General features: G+C 40.6%; 1 protein-coding gene across 1 annotated transcript in view; it reads right to left on the reverse strand.

The window, feature by feature from the left end:
* Positions 1–24674, reverse strand: part of HPSE2 (heparanase 2 (inactive)) — a 678034-nt gene that overhangs the window by 128541 nt on the left and 524819 nt on the right. The window contains exons 7-9 of the mRNA XM_036886477.2: positions 18794–18887; positions 2447–2553; positions 356–470 (exon numbers count right to left, since the gene is read on the reverse strand). Of these exons, the coding sequence (XP_036742372.1) occupies positions 356–470; positions 2447–2553; positions 18794–18887 (316 nt within the window). The remainder of the gene's footprint in view (positions 1–355; positions 471–2446; positions 2554–18793; positions 18888–24674) is intronic.

Raw genomic sequence — 24674 nt, forward strand, 5'->3', positions numbered from 1 at the left:
ATCTGGAAAAATTCACTCTCAAGCAGAGTTCAAACAAGCTACAAGTAGATGTGGAATCTCAACTGCACAAGGTTTGTTATAATAATAGTAGTAAATAAGTACATAAATATGTATATCTATATATGTATATACACTCATGCATATGTGTATATATGTGTGTATATAAAGATGTGTGTGTGTAGTAAAGCCAGAAGTCTGTGAAATGGATGAAAATAACAAAGACAAGAAAGCTTCTGTCGAATTTATGAAATTAACTAGTAACAGAATGAGGAGAAAAAGTCTCCCAATGTGGGCCAAGGCACCATCAAAAAAATACTGAGTGGAAAGGAGTTGGGAATCTTTATCTCACACTTACTGGTAATGGGTTGAAATTCTGGTCCACGAGGTGATTGTACCCATGGTCAAAAAATGAGTGCCGTATCACGACATCAATGCCCTGATTGGCCAGCATTCCTAAGGTGTTCAGCCATCTGAAAAGCAGGATAAGAGCTACATCAATACATTTTAAAAATGGCATATAACAAGCTCTATAGAGAATGGCTAACATATACACATACACGTCAACCCCCACCACCGGATTTACCTAGTACTTTAAAGATGATTATTTTAAGCATCAAATACACAGCTATGAAAGATTTTAGAGATTAGCAAATCCAAACTCTTCACTTTATAGTAAGAGACAGAGATCCAGGGAAGTAAAATGAATTGCCCTTGGTCATAAAATAGCTTGTTGCTAATGACTTGCCTCTTCTTCCTGTAATACTAACAAATAAAATGAACACCCAAGCCATTTGTAAGCCTAACTATCACTCCTCCCACCCCACCCCTGGCCACAGGACACACACACAGGGAAGCACGTGTGCTGTATTTTCCATCACTCAAACTCCCCGGTTTGTACCCAATTACGGTACATGTACTTTCCATGTGATTCTAATGCACACACTCCATGACCTATGCAAGAATGGTCCAGTCATTGCATCCCTCATATATCACTGTCAGCAGTCTATGCAATAACAATTGCATTATAACTAACCATACAGGTATTCAACGATGCTACCATCATACACATTACATTACAGCAGAGGACCTGCACTGCTCACACACTTAGCACACACTGCACTGTGCCAAACACCCATTCTCCAGGGCATGCTTCCAACTCATCCTTCAAAAATACTGTGCTCTTGGTTCTTCCGACACTCACTGCTAACTCTGCCTTCATTATTTACACATTTAGTTCATTCACTCATTCATTCACGAATTCATTAATTTTTCTCTCTCTCTTTGTATTCCCACTTCTGAAACTTAGGGAAACTTCTAGTTGTAATAATATATGTGTGATAAATGTGACAGAGAGCTTCAGTTTTCTCAATATTAAAGTTAGGGCATTTTGGTCTTTCCTGAGCACACATGTCTGGCTTCATCTGTCATTTCTTCCTTCTTCTCTCACCCTAACCTTTATTCTCTAGGCTCTAAGCCACAAAAAACTACTCTTGGCTGCCCAAATACACCATGCACTCACCTAAGTTTTTATACATGTTTTAACTTCTGCTTAGAATTCCCTTATTCTAACCCATCTCATTGGCAAACTTCTTCCCATCTGTTAATTTCCAAGTCAAGTTTCTTCTTCTTCTAAACTCTGCTGCCCTGGTCAACAGTGACACCTTCCTCTCTATACGTCACCAGAGCCTCATTAACAACCTCTGCCAGCACACTGAATGATATACTTTCTTACTTACTTTGCATTACCCTAGTTGGTTATGAGCTCATCAACACAGTGTTTTGGCATTGTACACAAAACACCCTTATAGTTCCGAGCACACTAGATGCTCAGCACTGTCTGTTATATTGAAATTGCTCTGGATAAAATTAGAGTCTATGAGTTTTGAGAAGTGCTATTCAGCATACTAGGGACAAATTATGCATAGTTATTTCCCAAATATGAAACCATATGGAGCTCCAAACCAGTGACTCATAGAATTAAGGTTTTTTTTTCTTTACTGGAATAAAGAGCATTGCTAATTTTTATCTTACGAATGAATATTATTAAGATTTTCAAATCTTTTTCACATTGACAATTACATTTTATTTTCATAAAACTAACAAAAATTTACTGATAATCAATTACAAATAAAGTAAAACCAAAAACAAAAGTTTTAAATCAAAAGGAAAATCTGACAATAATAAAATAGAACCTTTGCTGATGTTGTTCGGACTGGGACATTGTGACCCAGTAAATTGAAATAACTTCTGGAATACATGGCTAAGCTACCTGCTATTATTATTTTAATTAATTAAGCAATCCTGTGAAATCAGGGTAACAGATTTAACTTGCAAAGGGAAATGAACCCTCCCCCTCCAGTGGTGGGCAGAGTACTGAGCAGGGCTGTAGTGTTGCCGTCCTTCTTTCTTCAAAGCCCCTTGGGTCAAAACTGCAAGTGTTACTCACAGGAATCCTGCAGCATAGGAATCTGATAGATTGTTTGTGCCTCCAGCTGAGGTGGTCACCACACCTTCAAGCCAAATCTTCTTTCCTGGGGTGTATGTATTAACCACCTGTTCACACAAAAAAGCAGAAGGGGATACTGAAATTTTTAAAAGCTGTTCCCAAAAGAGAAGGGACACAAATTCCTCCCATCCCTTGTTCCCGTGTGGTCATGAGCTGTACTTTTTCATAATGATTCATCCTATAGAGCACACACAGAAGCACTAACATTGACACATGTCCATTCAAATAAATGATCACGTTTTTCCTAAGCAAACCCAAGTGATAATACAGCAGGAGGGCAAGTGCATATGCATATTCCAGGACATAAACTGATTGCGACGCCCTTCATGAGAAAGCATGAATCATATGATGTTTCTATATTAACAAGTGTTGAGAAGCAAATTTTCTTAAAACTCTGTACCTCCATGGATGAGTGCACTGTCCGTGCATCAGGAGTCATGAGTCATGAGGGCGGTGGTCAATGTTTGGGAGAGACATTTTATATAATTACCAGGGCATGAATGTATATTGCAACTACCTTTTGAAAATAACTGCAGTAAGTGTAAAAAGAAAAATCACCAACCAACCCACAGCTGAAAGATGCTGCACAGGGAGCAGCCTTCCCTGCAGACACAAAGCCTCCTGTTAAAAGGTGGCCCTCTGAAGTTTTGAAATAGCCTGGTCTCTCAGCCACAATTTGGACATTTGCCAAACTCTTCAGATTAGGGCCCAGATCCTCTGGTAAACAATCTAGCAGTACTTAGGGATAATGCTGTACTCTGCACAGCCCCTGAAAGCCGGAGACAAAGGCTTGTCTATAGGCAGTTCCTCTGGGAAGTAATAACAGGGAGCAGGAATGGGGAACTGGGGGACGGAGTGAGAGAAGAAGGAAAAACCAAGACAAGGATATGTTTTCATGTTGGCAACCACTGCTGGCACCCTGTACTCGATCCCACAGGGATCTTGGTTACAGCCTATGAACCATGTCTCAGAATTGACCCCCAAAGGGATACAAGGGGAAGCTCCTACCCTTTGGCTCCTATCTGCCAAAGGCCAAGACTAGCCTCGTGACTGTAAACCTCTCCCACCATTACCCCATTTTCTTGTGCAAGATTCCCACATGAGTGCTGAGCAGCCCCACATCTCCACCTGAGAGAAGTCCCAAGTCAGGAAATGAGAGGCAAGGTGCTACCGCTTCACGCCAGCATCAGGCTCCTTACAGCTTGTGCACCTGCCTAGCTCCGATCTCTGCAGCCATGATTAGTGTAGGGGGTAGGACTGACAGGATGCTGGTTATGCCCAAGAGGGGCTGGATAACGATAATACTTATTTAGTGTATTTAGGCCCTATGGCTCACCAATCTCTCAACTAAACATATTGGCCAAAGGAATTCTTTCTCAGGCCTCTAAGGAGACAGGTATGAGGATGTTCGCTATGTTACTGCTTGAGACAGGTTTCCACTACTAGAGGAATGGAAAAGTAAAATGCGGGATACATACCATAAGTCATTATGTTGCAGTTAGTGCAATAGATTCAATATAAATTCAGCACATGAATAGGCTTTAAAGATTAGGTGGTAGGCTTAAAAAAACAGCAACAGAATGAAATTTATGTCACAATATTACTTATTATTTTTGTAACTATTCACCAATTACACACCCAATAACACTAAACAATATATATAAATACATGTCTCTAAGGACATATATCAAACACATAAGGAAGGCATGCAGAAGAGGGAAGTGAATTCAAGTGGGGATTAGAGATCAAGGTGGAAATTAAAACAAAAGCAGGGCTTTGTAGGAAGTGATGGCATTAGTTTGCTGTAGTTGAGGAGTATGATTTTAATTTAATTTTCTGTATCTTGGGTCCAAAAAAAGAAAAAAATATATGTGGGATTTAGCATAACTGCCAGAACTTTTCTCTTCTCAAACCCATAGGCAGGCATCAGCAAGCAATCACATTCCTCTCTGCACCTCTCCCTAGGTTCAGCTACTCGCCTGTCCCCAACCCCACCTACAAATGAACTTATATTATTTGAGGCCTATTTTAAAATTAGAGTTGGCAAAGTGCTTGACCCTTTCAGGAATAAAGTTGTATAAATACATCACAAATTTAAGATAGAAGTAAGGACTGTGATCAAGAATGGGGGGAAGAACCTGAGAATTAACAGTAGAAGTCAAACTGGAATGCTATTGAAGAATAAATAAGAATTCCCCTTGCACACCTGGAAACAGATGAGCCATTGAAGGTAACACACGGTAACCGTATCCTGCTTCTTGACACTCATCACAGTACAGTGTCCAACCCAAAGGGAACCACAAATAGTATAAATAAGAAAACAAGAGAAACATCTTTAGTGATCAAAAGACAGAACTATATGGTAAAATTGAAGGACTACATTGATGATTTCCCTTAAAATTAGTATTAGAGAAATATCTGTGCTCTTGATAAACCGTGTGCTTCCTGTATGACTAACAAGTGCTGTGTAATATATTTGTGCTTTTCTATTTTGCCTTTGGATTCCAGAATATTCAGAGTCTAATTTTTGCTCAAAGGCACATATTGAAATGAGGCAGTGAGAGAAAGGGTTTGATTAAACACAACAAAAAAGGTGAAAGATTAAGCTAAGTGAAAGAAGCCGGACACAAAAGGCAGGCCACATATCGTATGAGTCCATTTATATGAAATGTCCAGAATAGGCATGTCCCTGGAGACAGAAAGTAGGTTAGTGGTTTCCTAGGGTTGAAGCAGGGGAGGGAGGAAGGAAAAGGGGGCAGTTTGGGGATGGGGAGTGATTACAAATAGGTATGGGGTTTCTTTGGGGGCTGATGTACATGTTCTAAAGTTAAACAGCTGTGATGGCTTTATAATTCTGTAAATATCCTAAAAACTACTGAATTGCATACTTTTGTGTTTGCACAGTGTTATGGTATGTGAATTTTATATCAATAATACTGTGTCTGTGTGTGTGTGTGTGTGTGTGTGTGTGTGTATGAGTGTGAGCAAAAGGAAAGCTGGAGTCTAATAAGGCAGATAACTACCAGGAAAGAGGAACATGCCCTGGAATGTTGGGTTCTACCGCACACTAACTATGAGACTTTTGGCTCATTTTTATCTTGGACTTCAGTTTCTGCATCAACATGGAAAGCCATGAATGTGGAGTAGATGAAATCTAAGTCCTTCCAAACACAAAATGCTAAAATGTATTAACATTGTGTAATATAAGACAGGTCCCCTTGGCTCCTATCCCTCAAAGGCCAAGAGCATCTTTGACTATGTAAATTAAAATTACATGAAAAATAAATATGGGAGACAGAAAGAAAAAAGTCAATACAGCTTAGGGCTGGTCATCTCAGAAACAATAATCTGGGCTCGAGGTAAATAGAGTGGGAGCAAAAGCCGCAAGAGTAGATGAAATGACCTAAGGAGAATTTAAGAAAGTGAGACTAGAAAAGGGCTGAGGGTTTCCATCCAGAAATATTAAGGCATTATCAAATGCATTTATTCATTCACTCAACCAATATTTATTAAACACCTGCTACATGCTAAGCAGATTCTAGGGGCAGGTGAAACGGAACAAGGCTTACACTTGTTCACATTTTAGTCAAGGGGGGCAGACTAGGAACAAACAAATAAAAGAAGTGAGAGTTAGGAAGAAAATGAAAACAGAGTAATCCGATAGAAAGTGACTTGACAGGAGGAGAGGGGAGATACTTTAGACAGTGATCAGGTCACCCTGTGAAAGGTGGTATCCGAGCTGAACAGGGAGCCAGCCCCTGAGTGGATCCGTGGGAGCAGCCCAGAAAAGGACCTGCGAAGGAAACAAGACTGACGTACAGAACCAGGGGAAGACCATCGAGGCACAGTGAGTGAGGGGAGGAAAGATGTAAAAGGTGAGAGAAGAAAGGAGGGTTTCTTTGGGGGTCTCTTATTCTGAGTGTAATGGAAAGCTATTGGTGGGATTTAAACAAAAGAGTGGTATGAACTGATTTATGTAAGGGTGACTGTAGCTGCTATGAGAGTGTATATACATACACATATACACATACATATATTATCTATGAGATTGTATATATACATACATATACACATACATATATTATCTATACATAAAACAAATATTATATATATATAAATATGACAAAAACTAACATTATAGACACCATTAAAGTCTGTCATTTCTGTGACTAATTTGAGCTTCCATTTCCTCACTGATGAAATGGAATAACAGCTGACAGGGTTATGCTAAGGATCTTGCCACTAGTCAGAGGATATATAACATTAGGCCAATCACAGGAAGATAATGAGAACTAGTGGTAAGTGAGACAGGTGTAGCAGCTAACACCTATCTGGGTCCCTCTGAAGTGATGCATGAGTTCAGAGGAATTAACGCAAATATACTTAGAGTTTGACGGTGGGATTCTGAACTATCATTTGTGATCCAACGATGATGTCCACAAGTCTATGGACTACTTCCTAGAAACCATGAACTATCAGCTCTTTGAGGGCAGGGATCCTGTATTGTTTACTTTTGCATTACTTCCTAGCGGAGCTCCTGGCCCAGAGTAAGCGCTTAACTGGAGACCGTGGTGCTTTAGTCACACGAAGTCAATGGGATTCCAAACCTGCCCATGTACAAGCTCACCAGAAACTATCACCCTTCAAAGAAGCTATATGACCTAGGAAAGGGCAACTAAATTGGTCAAAGAATTGGAAGCAATGCCTTGCCTGCAAAAATAACTTTCATGATCAGGAGAAATAAAGGCGAACCTACAACAGCATGAAAGATCTAGACACGAGCAGCACATGTCTACTTGCTAAAGCTCGAGATACCAAACCTGGGATCTGACCCTTGAATTTTGAAAGATGGAGATTTGGGAGAAGGAGAGGGAACTACTGCTTTATCAGGTAATTTAGACATGGAATCTAAAAACCCCAGAAGTAGCAAAGGCAAATCACCATCCAGTGTGACTGCGAGACCAGAAGGATTTTATGATGTGTCCAGCTCATTATAATGATACTGAAGGTAAAGAGACCATCATATGTTTCTACCACCTAATCAGTGAAGACCTTTGTTATGGGTACTTAGTTGGAAGGTGGCAGGCCTACCTCCGAGAGGCAGTCTGTATGAGAAGGTTGTATTTCAAAAGGAGTACAAAGTCTAGCTCCTTTAAATGAGAACTTCATTTCAGAAAATGACTGGATTTATAAAACACTGTGTACACAGGACTCTGCAAGGACACAGATACTGTGTAAACAAAAATTCATCTGAAAAAATTGTTGTTGGTGGTGAGGTACTATTGAGTAGTGATAGGGGCATGGACTCTGCACACAAGATTGCCTGTGTTTGTTTTTATTGAAATATAGCTGACATGCATTATCATACTGGTTTCAGGTGCATATAGAGCGACCCAACAATTACATACATTACTAAATGCTCACCATGGTAAGTATAGTTACCATCTGTCACCATACAAAGACAGTACAATATTATTGACTCTACTCCCTAGGCGGTGCTTTCAGCCCTGTGCCTGCTCTTATAACTGGAACTCTGAACCTCTTTGTTTCCTTCACTATTTCACTCATGCCCCACCCTGGCCTCCCCTATGGCAACCACCAGTCTGCTCTTTGTATTTATGAGTCTAGTTTTGTTTTGTTTCATTTTTTTTTATATTGCCTGTGTTTAAATCCTGGTTCTATTGTTTACTCGCTGCCAGACCTCTCTGTGCCTTAATTTCCTCAGCTGTAAAATTAATAATAATAATAATATCTATCTCAGAACATCTTACGATATTTAAACACCTAATATTTCTAAAGCACTTGGAAAGGTGTCTGGCATGTGGTAAGCTCTTAAATGTTACCTAGACCACTCTCCTTGTCCAAAGCCTGAGTTGTGTTTGGATTAAACTAATTTGAGAGTTGTTTGCTTTTCTTAAGGGCACCACATTTGTGCTGGTAGGTAATAGCCCAGATGTATGCTAAGTAGCAAGGAAATGTGCACTTAGAATTTAAAATGCACATTGATAAATTCACATTATCATAATGAGCATTCATGGTAGTCCTTTATCCACTCTCAGCGTGGGATCACCTCCTGGTTTTTTCCTAGAGAAGCTGTGTGAACAAAAAGCACAGTGAGGTAGAACTTTGATACAACCTACACCATTATGACATGTTCTATGGGAGAGAGATTCCTAGAAAATATTAATGTTAAAGGTTCTGGGAGTAGTTTGTACAAACCAACAAGAATTTTCTGAGCATTACTGTCTGGGACCTGGAGAGAGGCTTGATGAGTTGTGTGTCTACTATGAGCAGGGGTGCCCATCATGGTGGCAAGTGGGGGAGGTGCTGAGGCTGGTGCTGGTCAGGACTGGGGAAGAAATCAGTGTGGGCAGAAGAGGAAGAGAGAAAAAAAATCAGGAAAAGCAGATGGAAGCAGCTGCAAAATTCCCTTAGAAAGTGAAACTCTAAGAAACCGAGGGTTATAGTTCAACACTGTGGTTTTCTGAGTAAATATGATTCTCCCTGTGCTGGAAGAGAGAAAATTGGAGGACTGGAAAGAACAAGGGTACAGTTCCTGGTGAGAAATGATGTGCCACTGAAGGTTATTTTGAGGAACACACTGTCTGGGGAGGGAGAAGGCATACAAATGCGGAGGTCACTGAAGTGACGGTAGAGGGAGCTGGAGTGGCCTGTTCCCTTTTGTCCCCAGCAGATTTCAAATCTTTGGGCCCATGTAGACAAGGGGGCTTTGAGGCACCTACAGAGCAGCCCAGCCAGTGGCCAGCGGCGCTCAGAATCCTTGGGCCTGCTGAGGGCAGGGTGGCATGAAGGGAAACCTAGTTCCCTTCCCTCACATTGCAGGGGGTCAGGACATCGGGACCACCGCACCTCGTGTGGCCATGTTGAGAGAGGGGGGGTGAGAAAGAAGAGAGAGGTTAATAAAGAACAGCACTGACTTTTATTTAAGCTTTTATTCCCCCTACCACTTTGAATTATTTTTTTAAAAGAAAAACACAGTTAAAATATGAAAACAAAGAAAGCAGAAAAAAATGAGAGGTATGAAAATAACCATTTACATGGCACCTTTTCAAACTTGGGCTTCCTTTTCCTGTTTCTTCAAAACTGTGATCTAAGTCTTTAAAAAAGACTCCTGAGAGCCTGGTTTCAGCCACTGGCTGTGCAAGAGATGGTAGCCCTGTAGCCTCAGACGTGTTGTTTATGGTTATCCAAACCCAACACCTTCCTTAATGAGAAAGGAAGCAATAAAACAGAAAGAGTGGACAGGCCAGCTGGGCTAATCAGCCCTGGCAGGAGGCCCACCATTCAAAAGAAGCTGGAGACCATTAAATCCAGCATCTCTACTTGGGAATCAACCCTCCCCAGGACTTCAGGAAGAGCAGTAAGTAGCTCTTGAGTAACCAGAACTGGTCCCCAATATTGCTGGCAAGAAGGAGCTGAATAGCTTCAGGAAGTTTCCTAAGCCTTACCTATGCCCTGAGCTCTTCTTGGGGGGTACCTCTGCCTCTTTGTTCCTTACTGTATTTAATAAGAGGTCCAGATGAGAGCTCAGTAATATCCCTGTGGTCCTTTCCATTCTTCTTGTGTGTTTGGACTCTCTAAGCTACCTACAATATTTGAGAGGAAGGGATCATTCTATTCCCCCTTCCACTCTGCTTCTTCCTGAGTTCTGGATCTTATCATTTATTCCTTAGTTTTCCATCCCTAATCTCTTCCTCTAGTCCATCCTCCACACTGCTGCCATTTGTTAACTTGACAAGTCCCTTCCCAGCTTCAGGAACTTCACTGGTTCCCCATTACCAGCAGCAGTGCTCATTCATTGCTCACAAACAGGTCTGAGTGATCTGCTGGGAGATGTGCTATGAGTGGTAATATTGAAAGCAGTGATCTGTGGAATGATTTGCTTAAAAATAAACAGTGGATTTTTCAGAGTTGTCACAGTAACATTCTTTGCATTCACCAGAATTTTGAAATGTTTCCTTAATGGGAACAAAAGCTAAGGAGCCAGTAATTGCACACAACCCATAGTCTATTTTATCCATTTGTCCCTGGGAGTAAAACATGGTGGAATGACGGTGAGAACCACCGACCCATAGGCTACAATGCCAACTGCCTGATTTAAGCTGGTGTGGAAAACCCTTCATAACCACCTCTTAGCTGCCTCTTCTCCCTCCCTCCCCACAAGATCTACGTATGGTTCACCACACAGAATGGACTCATTTTCCTACTACATCATCTTTTAGGATTTTACTAATCACCTTCTTCCCTACCCACTCCTCACCCATATTGTCTGATTTTTTTTATGGCTTTTTTCAAATGTTACCTCCTCTGTGAAACTTTCCTCAAACCTTCAGAAAATTAATACTTCTCTCCTCTGGGCTCCAAAATTCTTTGAACCTATCTCGGACCTTGACCTTATTATACTGAGTTGTAATTTTCTGTTTGCCTGTTTGTCTTCCCTGCTATACTGTAAGAACCTTGAGAAGGCCACATTTTTTCCCCTTTTTGTATGCCTTATAGAATGCTTGATAGTTACTATGCATATTACAAATTTGTTAAATAATAAGATATGAAATAATCTACTTGTTAATAAATGAGAAAAGTAGTATTTTACTGATGAAAAGGCTAAGTTTCAGAGAAGATAATTAATAACTGTAAGAGCAAGCACCAAATCCTCCCAGTTCTAGTCCAGGCTCTGTCTACTTTCTAACAGAATTTTCCTGTTGAGGAGGCCTAGAAGCTTCTGAGTGACTAAACTGCCTCCATATTTAATATGTCCTTCTTAGGTGCGGCCAGCCAGGCTGTTCTGAGCTCAATCATCCCGACGTCTCATCATATTCTTCCTGACGTATGTCTTCTGCCTAATGTACTTCCTGTCAGTTCCATTAATTTTTTTCTGTGTAATTTCTTTTTATTATTTCCCGATTCCAGAGTGCCATATTTGCCCATTTTCTTTTGGTATCAGATCAATTTTTAATTTGTGGCTTCTGTTTCTGTGACATTTTTAGGATTTAAAATTGCATTCTTTGCTTGTGTTATCTCAAACCACAGAAAAGCAATTGAATATAATTACAGCAAAACATAAAATTAAAATAAGAACATACACAAAAAAAGATAAAGTCACGGGGGAGCAAAGGCGAGAAAATAAGGAAGAAAGTTTCACAGAATACCAAAGCAATGCCCATGTTCAAGGACAAGTGCTCGTGGAAGGAGAGGTGGGACAGCAGCTACCTGCACAAGCATCACTGTTCCGCCCTGTGGCAGTGCCTTTCTGTGGCTGACCAATCCCGCAGGCTTACTGGACGGTCCACCACTCACAAGTCATAGGCTCCACCAGCCTCAGAGGTGATTCCCTCTCACTTAGGACAAACCCTATAATCCCCCTTCTTTCTTTATGTGGAAACATTAGAAGGTCACCTCAAGTTGCCTCTTCCTCCTGAAGGAGCTTTTTGCCTCAAACAGCAGTTTTTTCCCAAGGCCATTCCTCCAAGTGTCCACGAGCAGCACGTGCCTCCACACTGTCATTGCTTTGCACATAATAGGGCTTCACTATGCAGTGACCAAAAGTCTGTGCACATGGAATATGAGAAGAGATTCCAGGGAATGAAAGCAGATCACTCCCAGAAAAGTCTTGTCCTCTTCCATTCTCTAACATTGTGGTAATATTAGATGCTACCCGATGTTGTGGTATCCAACTTTCATTCAGCCCTCACTTCTAGGGCACTGACTCCAGATGATATCAACTGACTGTGGGGTCAGCAGAGTTCAGCATTCTTTAAAGCCTTCCTAATTCTGGGTGGTCAGACATATAAACATTACATGGCTTACAAAATAAATGATTAACAAGTATGGCAGATGCAGAATAGTGGTTAAGAGTGTGGGCTCTGGAGGTAGGTAGGCGTGGCCTTGAATTCTAATTTCACTACTTAGCAAGTGGGACCGGTTTCCTCAATGTGTTAGTGATACATGATGCAGTCCATAAATGGCACTTGTAACCTAAAAGGTAATAAAATGACCATATTTCTTAAGTTAATGATGTATTTTTCACATTTTAATGGTTTTAAAATCATGTTTTTCATAATCAATACAAAAGAAACTTGCCGGCTGTTTACCCTATCCCCCCAACTGTTATTAAATTGAGGGTACATTTTATAATTATTTGTTCTAAGAACCAAGGAAATATGGTTCACAGGGTGACACTGTCTAAAACTTTGTAGCTCTTTTGTGGCAAACACACCTGTCTAGCTCATGTCCCCTATTTATTATTAGTGTCATCTTACACATGAAGGAGAAGAGCCAACGTTTCCCTTGGGTCATAGTCTCCCATTTGCAGATGCACAACCAAGTGCGTTCACAGAGGCTAATTTACTAGAAAGCTCACAAAACTGAAACTTCCAGTTTCCCACTCTCACAGGCCTCTACTAATATCCCAGGAAGGGCCCTAGTAATGTGTTCTCATGGTTAGATTTATTTCTAAAATGTACAAATTTGTTTTGTTTTTCTTATACTTAGAGGCCCACATTGTATGAGCTTCAGGTCCCATAAAGCTTAGAATCACCCATGGATGTCACCCAAGTATTAAGGTGGCATCATTTGTGTTTAAGGTCCTTTGCCTCTCTTGAGTCCTTCCTTGGCCTGTATTTCTCCTCCCCTCCATCAAAACCGACTTTTGGGAAAGGACCTTCTATTTTATAGTAACCCCTCAGTGTGACTTTAAACCAGCGTTGTTTACCTCTTCTCAGACTATTTATATTTGCATCCTCCTCCTAAGGTAGGATGAGAGGTTATTTCTTTCAAAGGAAATACCTGGCATTAGCAAACAGGCTGAAATGTTACTCTGAACCACAGGGAGACCTCTCCTTCACTCCTAGACACACACCCAGAAGATAGTCTTCTGCTAGGCCCACACATAGGCATAGCCCATTTATGGCAGCTAAATTAATTTCTATGTCTTCAATACTATGCTACAAAGTTAGTAGCAGGTTAGATTCTTCTGCATGTGAACAGCAGAGATGGCAGATCCAGTTATGAATGGGACCAAGACATTACTTCCACTATTTCACTCTGCGCATCTGCCCTCCCCTCCCACCTGCCTCCTTCCTCAAACACTAATGAGCACCTGCCATGTGACAGGCGTTATGGGAGGAAGGCGCTGGCACACTGGAACAAGTCCTCGACTTGCTGAATGAATGAGTGATGAATGAATGATGAGAGCACTGGTTTTTGTGGTGATACTCCGGCTGTTGCCCTAGTAATGTGTTTTCATTTTCCCCTTTCTTCATTAGAGAAGGTTAACATTACCTTTGACCTCATTTCTTCAGTTGTGCTTTCAATTATTCTATGATCCTCAAGAATTAACTTTTTTTTTAACCACTTTCCTCTTTGAAATACTAAGAGGCTCAAATAAGCGCATAAGCCAGAAGTAAGGTTGAGAACGAAAGTTTCTTTTTGATCTATTAATTACTTCAAAAGGATTAAATACTCTTCTGCCTTACCTAATTCCATGATTCTGCAACTTATACATATTGGAAAAAGTGGCCTAATGTCACTGCATTTATTGAGGCTTCAAAAGAGTTCATCTATATTAAATATTATAAGTAATCTTAAGCAATGATGACATTAAAAAAAGAATGGTCATGGTCACATTACAAACCATATAAACTATTCTCTCCACCACACACATTTACCACCAGTGGTCCTCTGATCACACCCAAACAACTGTATAAATCAGAAGGTGTCTATCCTTTAGGTGTTTGCCTAAATGTCATTTCCTCTGAAGAGGCCTTCTGTGATTTCCTTTCCTAAGGTAGATACTACCCACCATGGGCTCCCACAGCAGCCTATACCTTCCCGATCAGAGGAGTCATCACATCTTCCTATCATTACTTCATTAACTGGTGGTTTTCCCACCAGACCAGAAAGTCTATGAGAACAACCATCACATTAGTCTTGCTCATCATTTTATCTTCACAGGTCTGGAAACTACTAAGACTGTTATAAACAGTTGATAAATGAAGGAAAGAAGGGAAGAAAGAAGGAAGGAACTTTTCGTGTTTTTAGGGAAGCCAATTGTTCCATTTATTTTGTATTCAAAATGTAATCACATGGATGGTACTTTTGGAAATACTTCCCTTGACTGGGATTTCACCAACTCCTTCCTGTGCTTATTGAATTGCTGAAAATAATATCAAAAAGTCTCCTCTGATTCCTCTAGGAGATGAAGATGCAAATCATTGTGTCCAAGTGACTTAAGCCAAAGTGGTTCTTCTTGGTTCTTACATCGCTGTTTCAGAATCAGGCCAGCTGTCCCCGCCATACCATCTGCACTGCATCCTGGACTTCTCTCACTTTCCCATCGGACTCTTGCTTGCATTGTCAGATTCCCAACTCTTTCCCTTGACTCATCTCCCAAAGTAGAGATGATTTTCCTTATTCTAATAGAAGGAAGAGAATGTGTGGATCATCCAAAGGAGTGGTTGTCCAAACATTTTCTCTTTTTGGCTTTCAAATGCATCATGTAGACTTACATATAACCAGGATTCACCCACTGCTCAAAAAATTGAGAATTCTGTAAGTGGCTGTCCAAATTTGGAAATCACAGCTGTTTTTAGCAATTGAGTCACTGCCTTTCAAGTGCCAAAAATATCACCTATCATATTCCCTGGGGTTCAAAGAAAGAGGAAAGAGGAAAAAAGCAAAGAACAAACTGAAGATAAAGGTAGCATGAAGCTTCTCTAGTGATATATGTTACTATTAAAAATAACTATAGTAACTGAAACAATAATAATAATAGCAATAAGAGGTAGCATTCAATAGCAATTAACAACACAGGACCTCACGTGACTTTCCTAATCTCCCTAAGAGGGAAGGAGGATAGTATTCTTAGCATCTTCATTTTACAGATGAAGAATCAAAATCAGAGAAGTTAACTGAATGGCTAAAGGTCACACAGCTAAGCTTGAGCTCCAGAGCTTGTCATCAGACTTCAAATACTATATTCTATCTCTTATTCAAACAGCCTCACCACTGATTTATCTAACCACTCCCACATGAATCTGTTTTGGTGGGAAATGTGCAGTTTTTTCATCACTGTAGGCTTAAGGAGGGTCATTAGGATATCTCTGAACAGATACAATCAAAACAAAGATTCCATTTCTAGCTTCTGGATGAAGGTTCTAGGTATATACATATTAAAATCCTACTTGGCCCATCTTTGAACTGATTTTGGGGACTTGAAAGAAGCTTGGCCAGTCTGCCCCGGTGTGCACCTTGGACTCTAATTCCCCAGACTCCTCTGTCACCCACAGCGGACTTCAGGAGCAGCCAAAGCAACTTTCTAACTGGCAAACCTTAGTGACCCTTCTCTTGTCTCCCAGCCCCCATCTCCCCAGGGCAGGCCAGGACTTGGCAATGCTGGGCTGTGGTGAGAGAGACTCTCATCCCAGAGGCCCTAAAAACTGGGTCTGCCCTACATGAAAATCTCAGGGAATCTGTGATCCAGCAGATGCCCATGTAAGGTAATATCTTGCAAGAGCTTTGTGAGGGAGAGCTGGACACAGAAAACTAGTTAGAGAAATAACTGAAGGGCTTCTAAATGGCACTGGGATGATGGAACAGTGGCAGAGGGTTACTCTCCAAAAATGAATGAAAAAGTGTATGTGCTTCCAGAATCATGCCACTCTGCCAATAAGAGAGTTTATTTCCTCTCTCCTTGAACTCTCTTGGTCTTTGTGACTGCCTTGATGAAGAAACTGTAGCTGAAGTGACACCCGCTGACTTCTGAATGCTCTCTCTCTCAGGCATCTGACTTTTGAAACTTGGGAGGAAGCCCAGGCTATGTGGAGAGCTCATATACAGGTATAACACAAAGGTGCGAGCCGACAGCTGGCATCAGCTGCCAGACCTGTTAGTGAAAAAGCCTTCTGATGATCCTGTCATCACCCTTTGAGTCACTTCAGCTTTGAGTCTTCCAGATGAAGCTTCAGACATTATGGAACAAAGACAAGTGCCCTGTGGGAATTTCTGACTTATATGGGCAGACTAAACAGTGGCGTTTTATACCACTAAGGTTTGGGGTAATTTCCTGCACAGCAAGATATAATCAGAACAAGAACCAGGCCTGAGAAGACCTCTGGCATGTTCTATTGCCGATAGCCAAAAGGTGATTCTAGGCCCCAAAGAAAGCCAACCTCTGCTAGGTGCTGTCTGCATATAGGTCACTTCTCTTAGAGGTCCTGCTGCTCCTCTCTGCAATCTCACGTGGCCCTAGCCATCCAGCCCACCAGACATGCTTCTAAAGGTCTGAATCTCAATTGTGCAAAGGATTTGAGCCCTCTTTATGAGGGTTCTTGGGCCTTGCCTGGACAGATCAGGAGGTAAGCGTAGCCCCTCAGTTCAGTCCTTGAACATTCTGTGATGGTTAAGGGGTATGCCGTGGTGGAGGGAGTGTGGAGAAAGAGAAGAACCTAACTCCTAGCAGCGCTGTCTGGGTTCTGACTTAGCTCTACCTGTTCTTAAATAGTTACATGCTAGAACCTTCACTGTCATGTGAAGTGCCATGATACCACTGAACCATTCTACTTTCAATGACAACTCTTTGATCAGGCCCTTAGACTCAAAACTGGAAAAGCCAAACATATAAGGATTTGTCTGTCTTGTATACTGTTTTAGTACAAATATTTAGAACAATGCCTGGAACATTGTAAGTACCCAGTAAATATCTATTGAATGGACAAATGAACAAATGAATTAACAAAAGAAATTTCCTTCTTTTGGAAAGTAGGATTTAATCTTAGATTAGCATAAAGTGCTTGGAAAACTGTAGTGTTCAGCAGAACACTGCCTTAGGTACCACGTTTTTCAATGGGTTCAAAGTGACCATTAAACCTTAAAACTGTGAGTTCCTTGAGGGCAGAGACCATATATTACTCCTTCTTGTATCCCCAGCACCTGGCACATTGCCTAGTACTTGCTAATACTCTGTAAATATTAAATAAATAAATATTAAAAACTAAATGAATGTCAAACAGAGATTGGTAGAGATATCTGAAATCATTTTGTTTTCTCATTTGTTTTTCTCCAAATTATTGATGGAGAAATCAGTCATTTTCTCAGGCCTTGCCTAGTAGAAGGCAGTGACAGATAAGGGTGCTGGCCAATGCACCTGATCCCCAGAGGGATCAGACTGGGATGCCAGAGTCCAGAAGTCCTGAGGCATCCCAGCCAATAATACCCTTTGAGGACAAGTGAACTCAAAAGGCTATTTGTAATCTGAGTATGACATGGTATGAACTGGTATGAATACAAAAAAAACTTCCACTTTACCAATCAAAAGTACTTCTCTGATTGCTCCAAAAAGGAGTTTCTTTGAGCCATTCATTCATTTGACCATTCATTTACTCGTTCATCTCATGTTAATGGTGTTCTACCTGTTGCTATTTTTCTGCAGTTGTTTAATCTGCTCAAGAGAGAGATAAGTGCTCAAAAACTCCCCATTCTCTGAAAAAGGACCTGATTAGACAACAAAGATGTGACATCACTATTTTGTGGAGGCAGATGGAAAATACAGACAGAAGATTTCACAAGTCAGAAGTAACTAAGCTAGTTCATTTCAAAATGTGATCTCCATTGGGTAGAATCACTTGACAGATGACTATCAAAAATAGAGATGCCTGGGATCTACTCTAGACATAGTAAATCAGATCATCAGGAGTGAGATGAGAAACTTTACAATTAACCTCTCTGGATTTTGATTGTACTCAAGTTTGAAATTATCTTGCTAATAGGACTTACGTGCAGTTACTTAATATACTATAGCTTCCCCCCACCATATCTTTATAAAAGCAAGGTGTTAACTTGGCCGATTCTAAGACACCTAAGAATAGTGTAAATATGACTCAGAACTGCCAATGCCCCATACCAGAATTTCACTGAGTAAATGTAATCATTCTATCCTCAACTAACCCCAAATAAACTCCTGCAAAAAAGACAATAGCAAAGAAAATTTATTCTTCCCTTAAGAAACTCACAACTTAAAAGCAAACCATTACAAAGTATTTGTTATTAAAATAGGGAAGCTTTTAAACCTTGATATGGCACATTCCAAACCCTTCTCAGTTTGATAAACAATAACAATCATCAACTGTGAGAGGGGCTCTCACTAAGCAGATCTGGACGGCACTACTTTGCACCCTGGTTCCCACAGTGCTGAGGTCCAGCTGGGACTCTGGGACCTTTTTGTGTTACCCCTGTACTCACTCCTCTTCTTCCCAGGAGATTTTTACTCACTTTTTGAATTTTCCTAATCTGGTCAGAGAGTGTGTCTAACAGGCGAGTTTTCAGGAAGTCCATCACCTTGACCACCCGGCCATCAATGTAGCAACTGGAATAAAAATAAAACGAGAATCACATAAAATTTACAGCAGGAAACGACAAATACACTTCTGTAGCCAGAGATCTCTGTTGCCTGAGGAAATGGTCCACACTTCACTTGGGCTCTTATCCTGAAATGTTTTGACCCTGGGTACTTTTCAAACAGATAATATACTTTTCATCTTCTTCATTTCCACCTCCATTTGTGGGCTAAAATTGTGATTTTGTTTTATCTTTCGTCACCTGAAACTGCATTGTGTGCTCTGTGGGAGCTGACAAGAACCAATAATACAAATTTGATAGTGAGGAAAAGCTGACTTTTTTCTCCCTAGGTAGAGTAACTTTAAAACCCACTCCCTACCATCCCTACCCCCACCTTAAAGTAGGAAAGGCATGTGAGAGGTTTAAAAGAACACTCATTTTGATAGGTTTCCACACATTTATATAAGGAAACAAACACCAACCATAATCATCTGGTGTAAAGCGGTGAGTGGGTCTCAAAGTTTTCTTCTCCAGCTCACTTCCCTGGGCAAAATACCTTGTAGTCAGCCTTCTCCTACCACCTCCAGACCAAATGAATGGATGAGTGAATGAATAAACAAATAAATAAATCAGACAGATTAAAAGTCCAGGAGCCCTCTCCTGAGGGAGTCACAAGTTTTTAGGTGAAGCATCAGTTTGTGCTGCTACTATGCTGTGAACATTTGACTGAAAAACATTCATCCCATTTTGTGGGGACCTTCTTTGTGAATTCTTACTCTGAAGACTAAGCTAAGACTGGCCCAGGGTTAGGTGAACTTCACTATCTCAAACCTCCTTATACCCGTCTTTGCAAAATTCCAAATTAAATCAAGTTAATTTAAATCCATGCTATGACTCCTGGATGCCTTTCCAAACTACTCAGGTCTCCTTGTGTTGATGGTTAGTGATAGATTATTTCATTTTAAAAAGATAGCAACCTATCAGTACATATTACAGAACTATGTGAAAACTCTCATACCAATACATGATTTAATAGAACAGTTCTTCTTTTTTTTTGACTGTAAAGCAGGTGCTCTGGTTGAAGTGATAGCGGGCAATGAGTTCCACCCACTCAGCCTTCCCTGTGGACTCCCACACCACCTCAGACATTTCCACAGAATCCAATGTTTAAATCATTGGTGTATTGAAAAGAGCGTGGAGCCAGAGATATCTGAGTTAAAATTCCAAATCAGGTATTAACTACCTAAATCAACTTGGGCAAGATACTTGGCCTCTATGGACCTCAATTTTCTTAGTCTTCAAAGAAAGGTAATGTATCTTCTCCTCAGGATTAACTGAAGGTTAAGCAGATAAACCTAAAGTGTCTGGCACATAGAAGGCAGTCAAGTCTTAATCCTTTTCTGATTTTTCTCATTTTCAGTTCACACTGATGGATCATAAACAATAGGGGACTGGTTAATTAAATGATGTGTGAGTAAAGAATCCTAAAAGTGGAATTGTGTCAAAGGGTGCATGCTTTTGACAATTTTGGTGGTTACTTATATTAAAGAATAAAACAAAACAATGACATGACCTTTCGGCATTCTTGGTACAGATGCTAGATATGAACAACATACAGTGCTAAGCATGTCCATATCCATTGCCTCACAAGCTCTTCCTGTTAGTACTTTACTACAGCACCCCTGATTTTTTTTAAAGTTGTGATTAGATAGCATACTACATGAAAGCTAGGCACATTAAAACATATGAGTATAAAAATATTTAAAATAATTCATGCAATGTTAATCTAACACACATTAAAAGACATGAATACTTATTACTATATTACATGATGACTTATTATAAAAAAGCACAGAAATTAGTGTTCTTTCATGGTTTAATCAAGTATATTATAGTTTCCTCTTATCTCTTTGTTAGTTCCCAGTAACTATTCTAAACATCAGCGTTTACAAGTTTTGCTGGCAACACACAGTTTCATACTTATTGAGATTCCAGATGTACTTTTTCAATATGTAAGACCGCCCGCGAACACCCTCTCAATCCTGTACAACTCAGGGCCCGGGGCTGAGGGACTCTTCACTCTTCCCCTCCTTCTTTTTGTCTCTTTTCTCAAGTACACAGAATTTGGAGTTAGACAACCTTGTTTCGATCCCAGCTTTGCCACTTAATACCTGTATGATATTGGGTTTCCCCTTCTTTAAAACTGGTTAAAAAAAAAGGAATCCAAAACCCACAGTATTTTCACAGGGTTGCTGTACCAATCAAATCCAGAAAAATGCTGGGCACAGACCCTGGCATATAAAAGGTATTAAAGAGCCAAATCTACCCTCTGGGTTACTTACGGGCCCAAGGTGGCAGCAACCTAGGCTGGAAAGCTGTGGGCTGGGCTGGGCAGGGAGTGTGGCGAAGGAAAACGTGTCATCCGCTGTAGGGCTGGGAATGAAGAAGGATGGAGCAGCGAGAACAGATTCGGGGTTCCCAGCAGGTGGGAGGCAGAGGGAGGGTGGAGAGTGCTAGGATTATGTTGCAAAAATTTGGAGTTTGAAAAGACTTTAATGGTCCTGTGGTGTGAAACATGTAAGCTTGCAACAATATCCCTGAGAAGTGATTATGGGCAGGGACCCCACTCCTAATACTACTAGTACCCGTCCACTATACTACAGCTGGCATCCATAAAGGGCTCTTCTACTATCCATCTCAATTTGCTCCCTCTCATTGTCGACTCAAGGGCTATTTCCTTGGACCCAGAAATAGTCCAGTTCTTCCTTAATCTGACACGTGGGGGAAGAATTTCAGTAATAACTCTGGCTTAAGCTTTTTAGAACCTATTCCTGGCCCCACTTTCAACCTAACAAGCTGGATTCAATCACCCTCAGTTGGTTTCAGCTATTCCTGGGGGCTGGGAATTAGAGCAGAGCAGGGAGAGCCCTGGGCAGGAAACCAGTGTGACAAGGTTATCTTAGCTCAATAGTGCAGGCCAGAAGGGATCTGGGTTTCAGTAAGTGAGGTCACAGAAAGAAGTAAAAGTGAGAGCTTATGAAGAACTAATAAAATAAAGCTTCTGTAGAGCATAAGAGAGAGAGGAAGGGAGTTAATGATGACTGTGAGACTATGTGAGAGTGTCTTGAGGAACACTGGTGCCAAGGACGTGCAGTCAGGTCAGACTGGGTTTTAAGTTCGGCAAAAGTGATAAGTGCATCTGTTTGAGATATATTAAGGACGTAGAGAATATCAGAGAGGAAATATACAACAGGAAGGTGGAGATATGAGAAGGAGGTACAGAGAAAAATTGAGAGATAGCTTGTAAGTAATGGATGAAGCTATGGCTATAGACAAGCTCTTCAAGAGAATAAGAGGAGTTATCAGAGATTCAGAGACCCTCTGAGATGCTTCTGAAATCTGTCCATGGCATTGCTTCTACCTTTGTCTATCAGTGTCCTGTAACAATTTTAGTCTGAGTCAAATTCACATTTGGGTGTCAAAGGAATCCCCATATTATATATACAAAGAAGCATCAGTACTTTTCTTTTGTGATCTGAAACTGACATTTATACTGTAATATGAAGTTTGGTCCCCAAGAATTCAGTGTTACTTTTAAGACAGGGGGAGATCTGACCATGGGTATGAGTCTGATAAATACCTATGCCTTTTTCTTGGTACCTTGGACCCTGCACTTACTCTTCATAAATGAAGCTTCTAAGAAAACATTCAGTGTCAACAATCTGTGGTTATTTGAAAAATGTCCACCTTTTACAGAGTTTTGGTTCTCTGATAGTGGCTGCCTGTAGGAAAGGGCCACATAACATTTAGATTTGTAAATGAAGAAGATAGTATCCTGTGGTAACCATTTGGTAAGAATAAACTGTTAAAAACAATGAAGATGGTGATTTCTAAACAAGACTGGGTTAAAGTAAGTAGGACTGGGTTTTAACTGACTATTCAGTGAACTTGAGGGCAACTCCCTCTGCTTTTCTCTGTCTTTTTTCACTGGGAAGATAAAAATGATTCTTAGCTACCAATCATTCTGTCCAGGAAAGTTAACTCATGTAGTAATGGCTACAAAGGCATCAGAAAACCAAATAAATCAGAGAGGAAAGGATGGATTGAGGGAAGGAACGAAGGAAGGAAGGAAGGAAATTCACTAATTAGAGGTGCTTAGGCATCTTCCACATAAACCCTGGCAGGATGGTTGGTTCTAGAAAACAGACTGATACGTTTAGGTAAGTCATAATTCTCCTCCAAGCTCTCTTGAAATTTCAACATCTCTTAGGCTCATACCACAAGTGGCTGAGCTGTTCAGTTAAAAGCTGAACCCAAGAGAGACTGCAGAAATAACCTTTCTGGGAATTATTACAAATGCAATGAAGTTGAAACCTTTGTGTGTGGACAAATAGCCTGTCTGGCTCAATACCAGCAACCATTATTCCTTCCTGTGCTGGCCTCCAGATTGGCTGGTCACATCAGGCACACATCTGGGGAGGTGGCAAAGATGGCAGAGTACACAAAGGAAATGGAACCACTTAATTCATTCACCAACTGTCTTGCCCTCCTTAGCTTAAAGTTTATTTCTATTTTCATAATTTTCATTTAAAGTTTTGCCCTTTATTATAAAAGAAATAGGTGCTCATTACAGACATATTAAAATGCACATAAAAATTAAAATATGAAAATGAAAAATTACTGTTAAGTCCAGCACCTAGAGACCCACTGTTAACATTTTTCTGTATACCCTTTCAGACTTTTTCATAGTAAATACACATAAAATTTCCCATAGTTATTTAAACACTCCAGATCCTATTCTACTAGCATATAAACCTACAACTGTCCCAGAGGAGACTTCCAAGCCCATCTCACAGGGATACTGACAGAAACATTAGAGACTCCAGGTCAAACTGTCTTACTTTTATTAATTCCATTCTGTATTTAGGGATCTTCTGCAGGAGCAGGTCTCATCTCCTTTCTGCCTCTGCCAGCCAGGTCTGAACCCTGATCCTCCTTCCCCAGGCCCCTAGATTCAGTCTTTAGGATTGTACTAGGATTAGCCACTTAAGCCCATTAGCCTCTTAAAACATTTAATGAGGAGAGTTTGTTGGCTCCAGAAGCAGATGGTTTTGTTTACCTGGCTCTTTACTTTAAAAGGAAAAACCTTTGCCCCTTATTATCTGACCCCTTCTTTTATTTCAGGTAATTGCGTTAGTGCTGGCTTCCCAATGCTCAGGAATTTCCGGACCTATTTTGCTGCCTGCTGCTTTCAGGGAGGAGGGACAGTCTGCTCAGAGTTCTAACACCCAGCCTGCTGACTGGGCAGGTAATTCCATAAAACTGGAGCCTTCCCCACTGAAGCGGGAGAAGCTTGGATAATCATTAGAACAACCCTGTTGACCTATAAAACCTATTCTGACACCTGGAAGCCAAACACTGGAGAGGCTGAAGTGAGTCTCTCTGAAGCTTTATAAATTGTATTTGCCCCTCCTCCAAAAACCCCTCACTCTGGGCTCCTGCTGAGCCCATTATTCACACTTGCCTTTAGATTTTCTTTTGGATGCTCCATTATTCTAGATCTCCTTCATAATGGGTCAACCTCTCTATCTTGTGTTCAGAACTACTTTGGGAGGTAAAGCTTGGATGAAATGAACATTGTTACCAAAAAAAAAAAGATCCTACAAAATAATATAGACATTTCTTTGTTTTTTTTAAACCAGTTCCTATAAACCCATACAGGAGTCACCCAGTTGACTAAAGGGTTGTGGTAAAATGTTATCAGTGAAAAATGCTACAAGTAAAGGTCAAGGTTCTGGGCAATCCCACAGGCACA

The sequence above is a fragment of the Manis pentadactyla genome, chromosome 8, assembly GCF_030020395.1.
Source record: "Manis pentadactyla isolate mManPen7 chromosome 8, mManPen7.hap1, whole genome shotgun sequence".
Taxonomy (NCBI): domain Eukaryota; kingdom Metazoa; phylum Chordata; class Mammalia; order Pholidota; family Manidae; genus Manis; species Manis pentadactyla.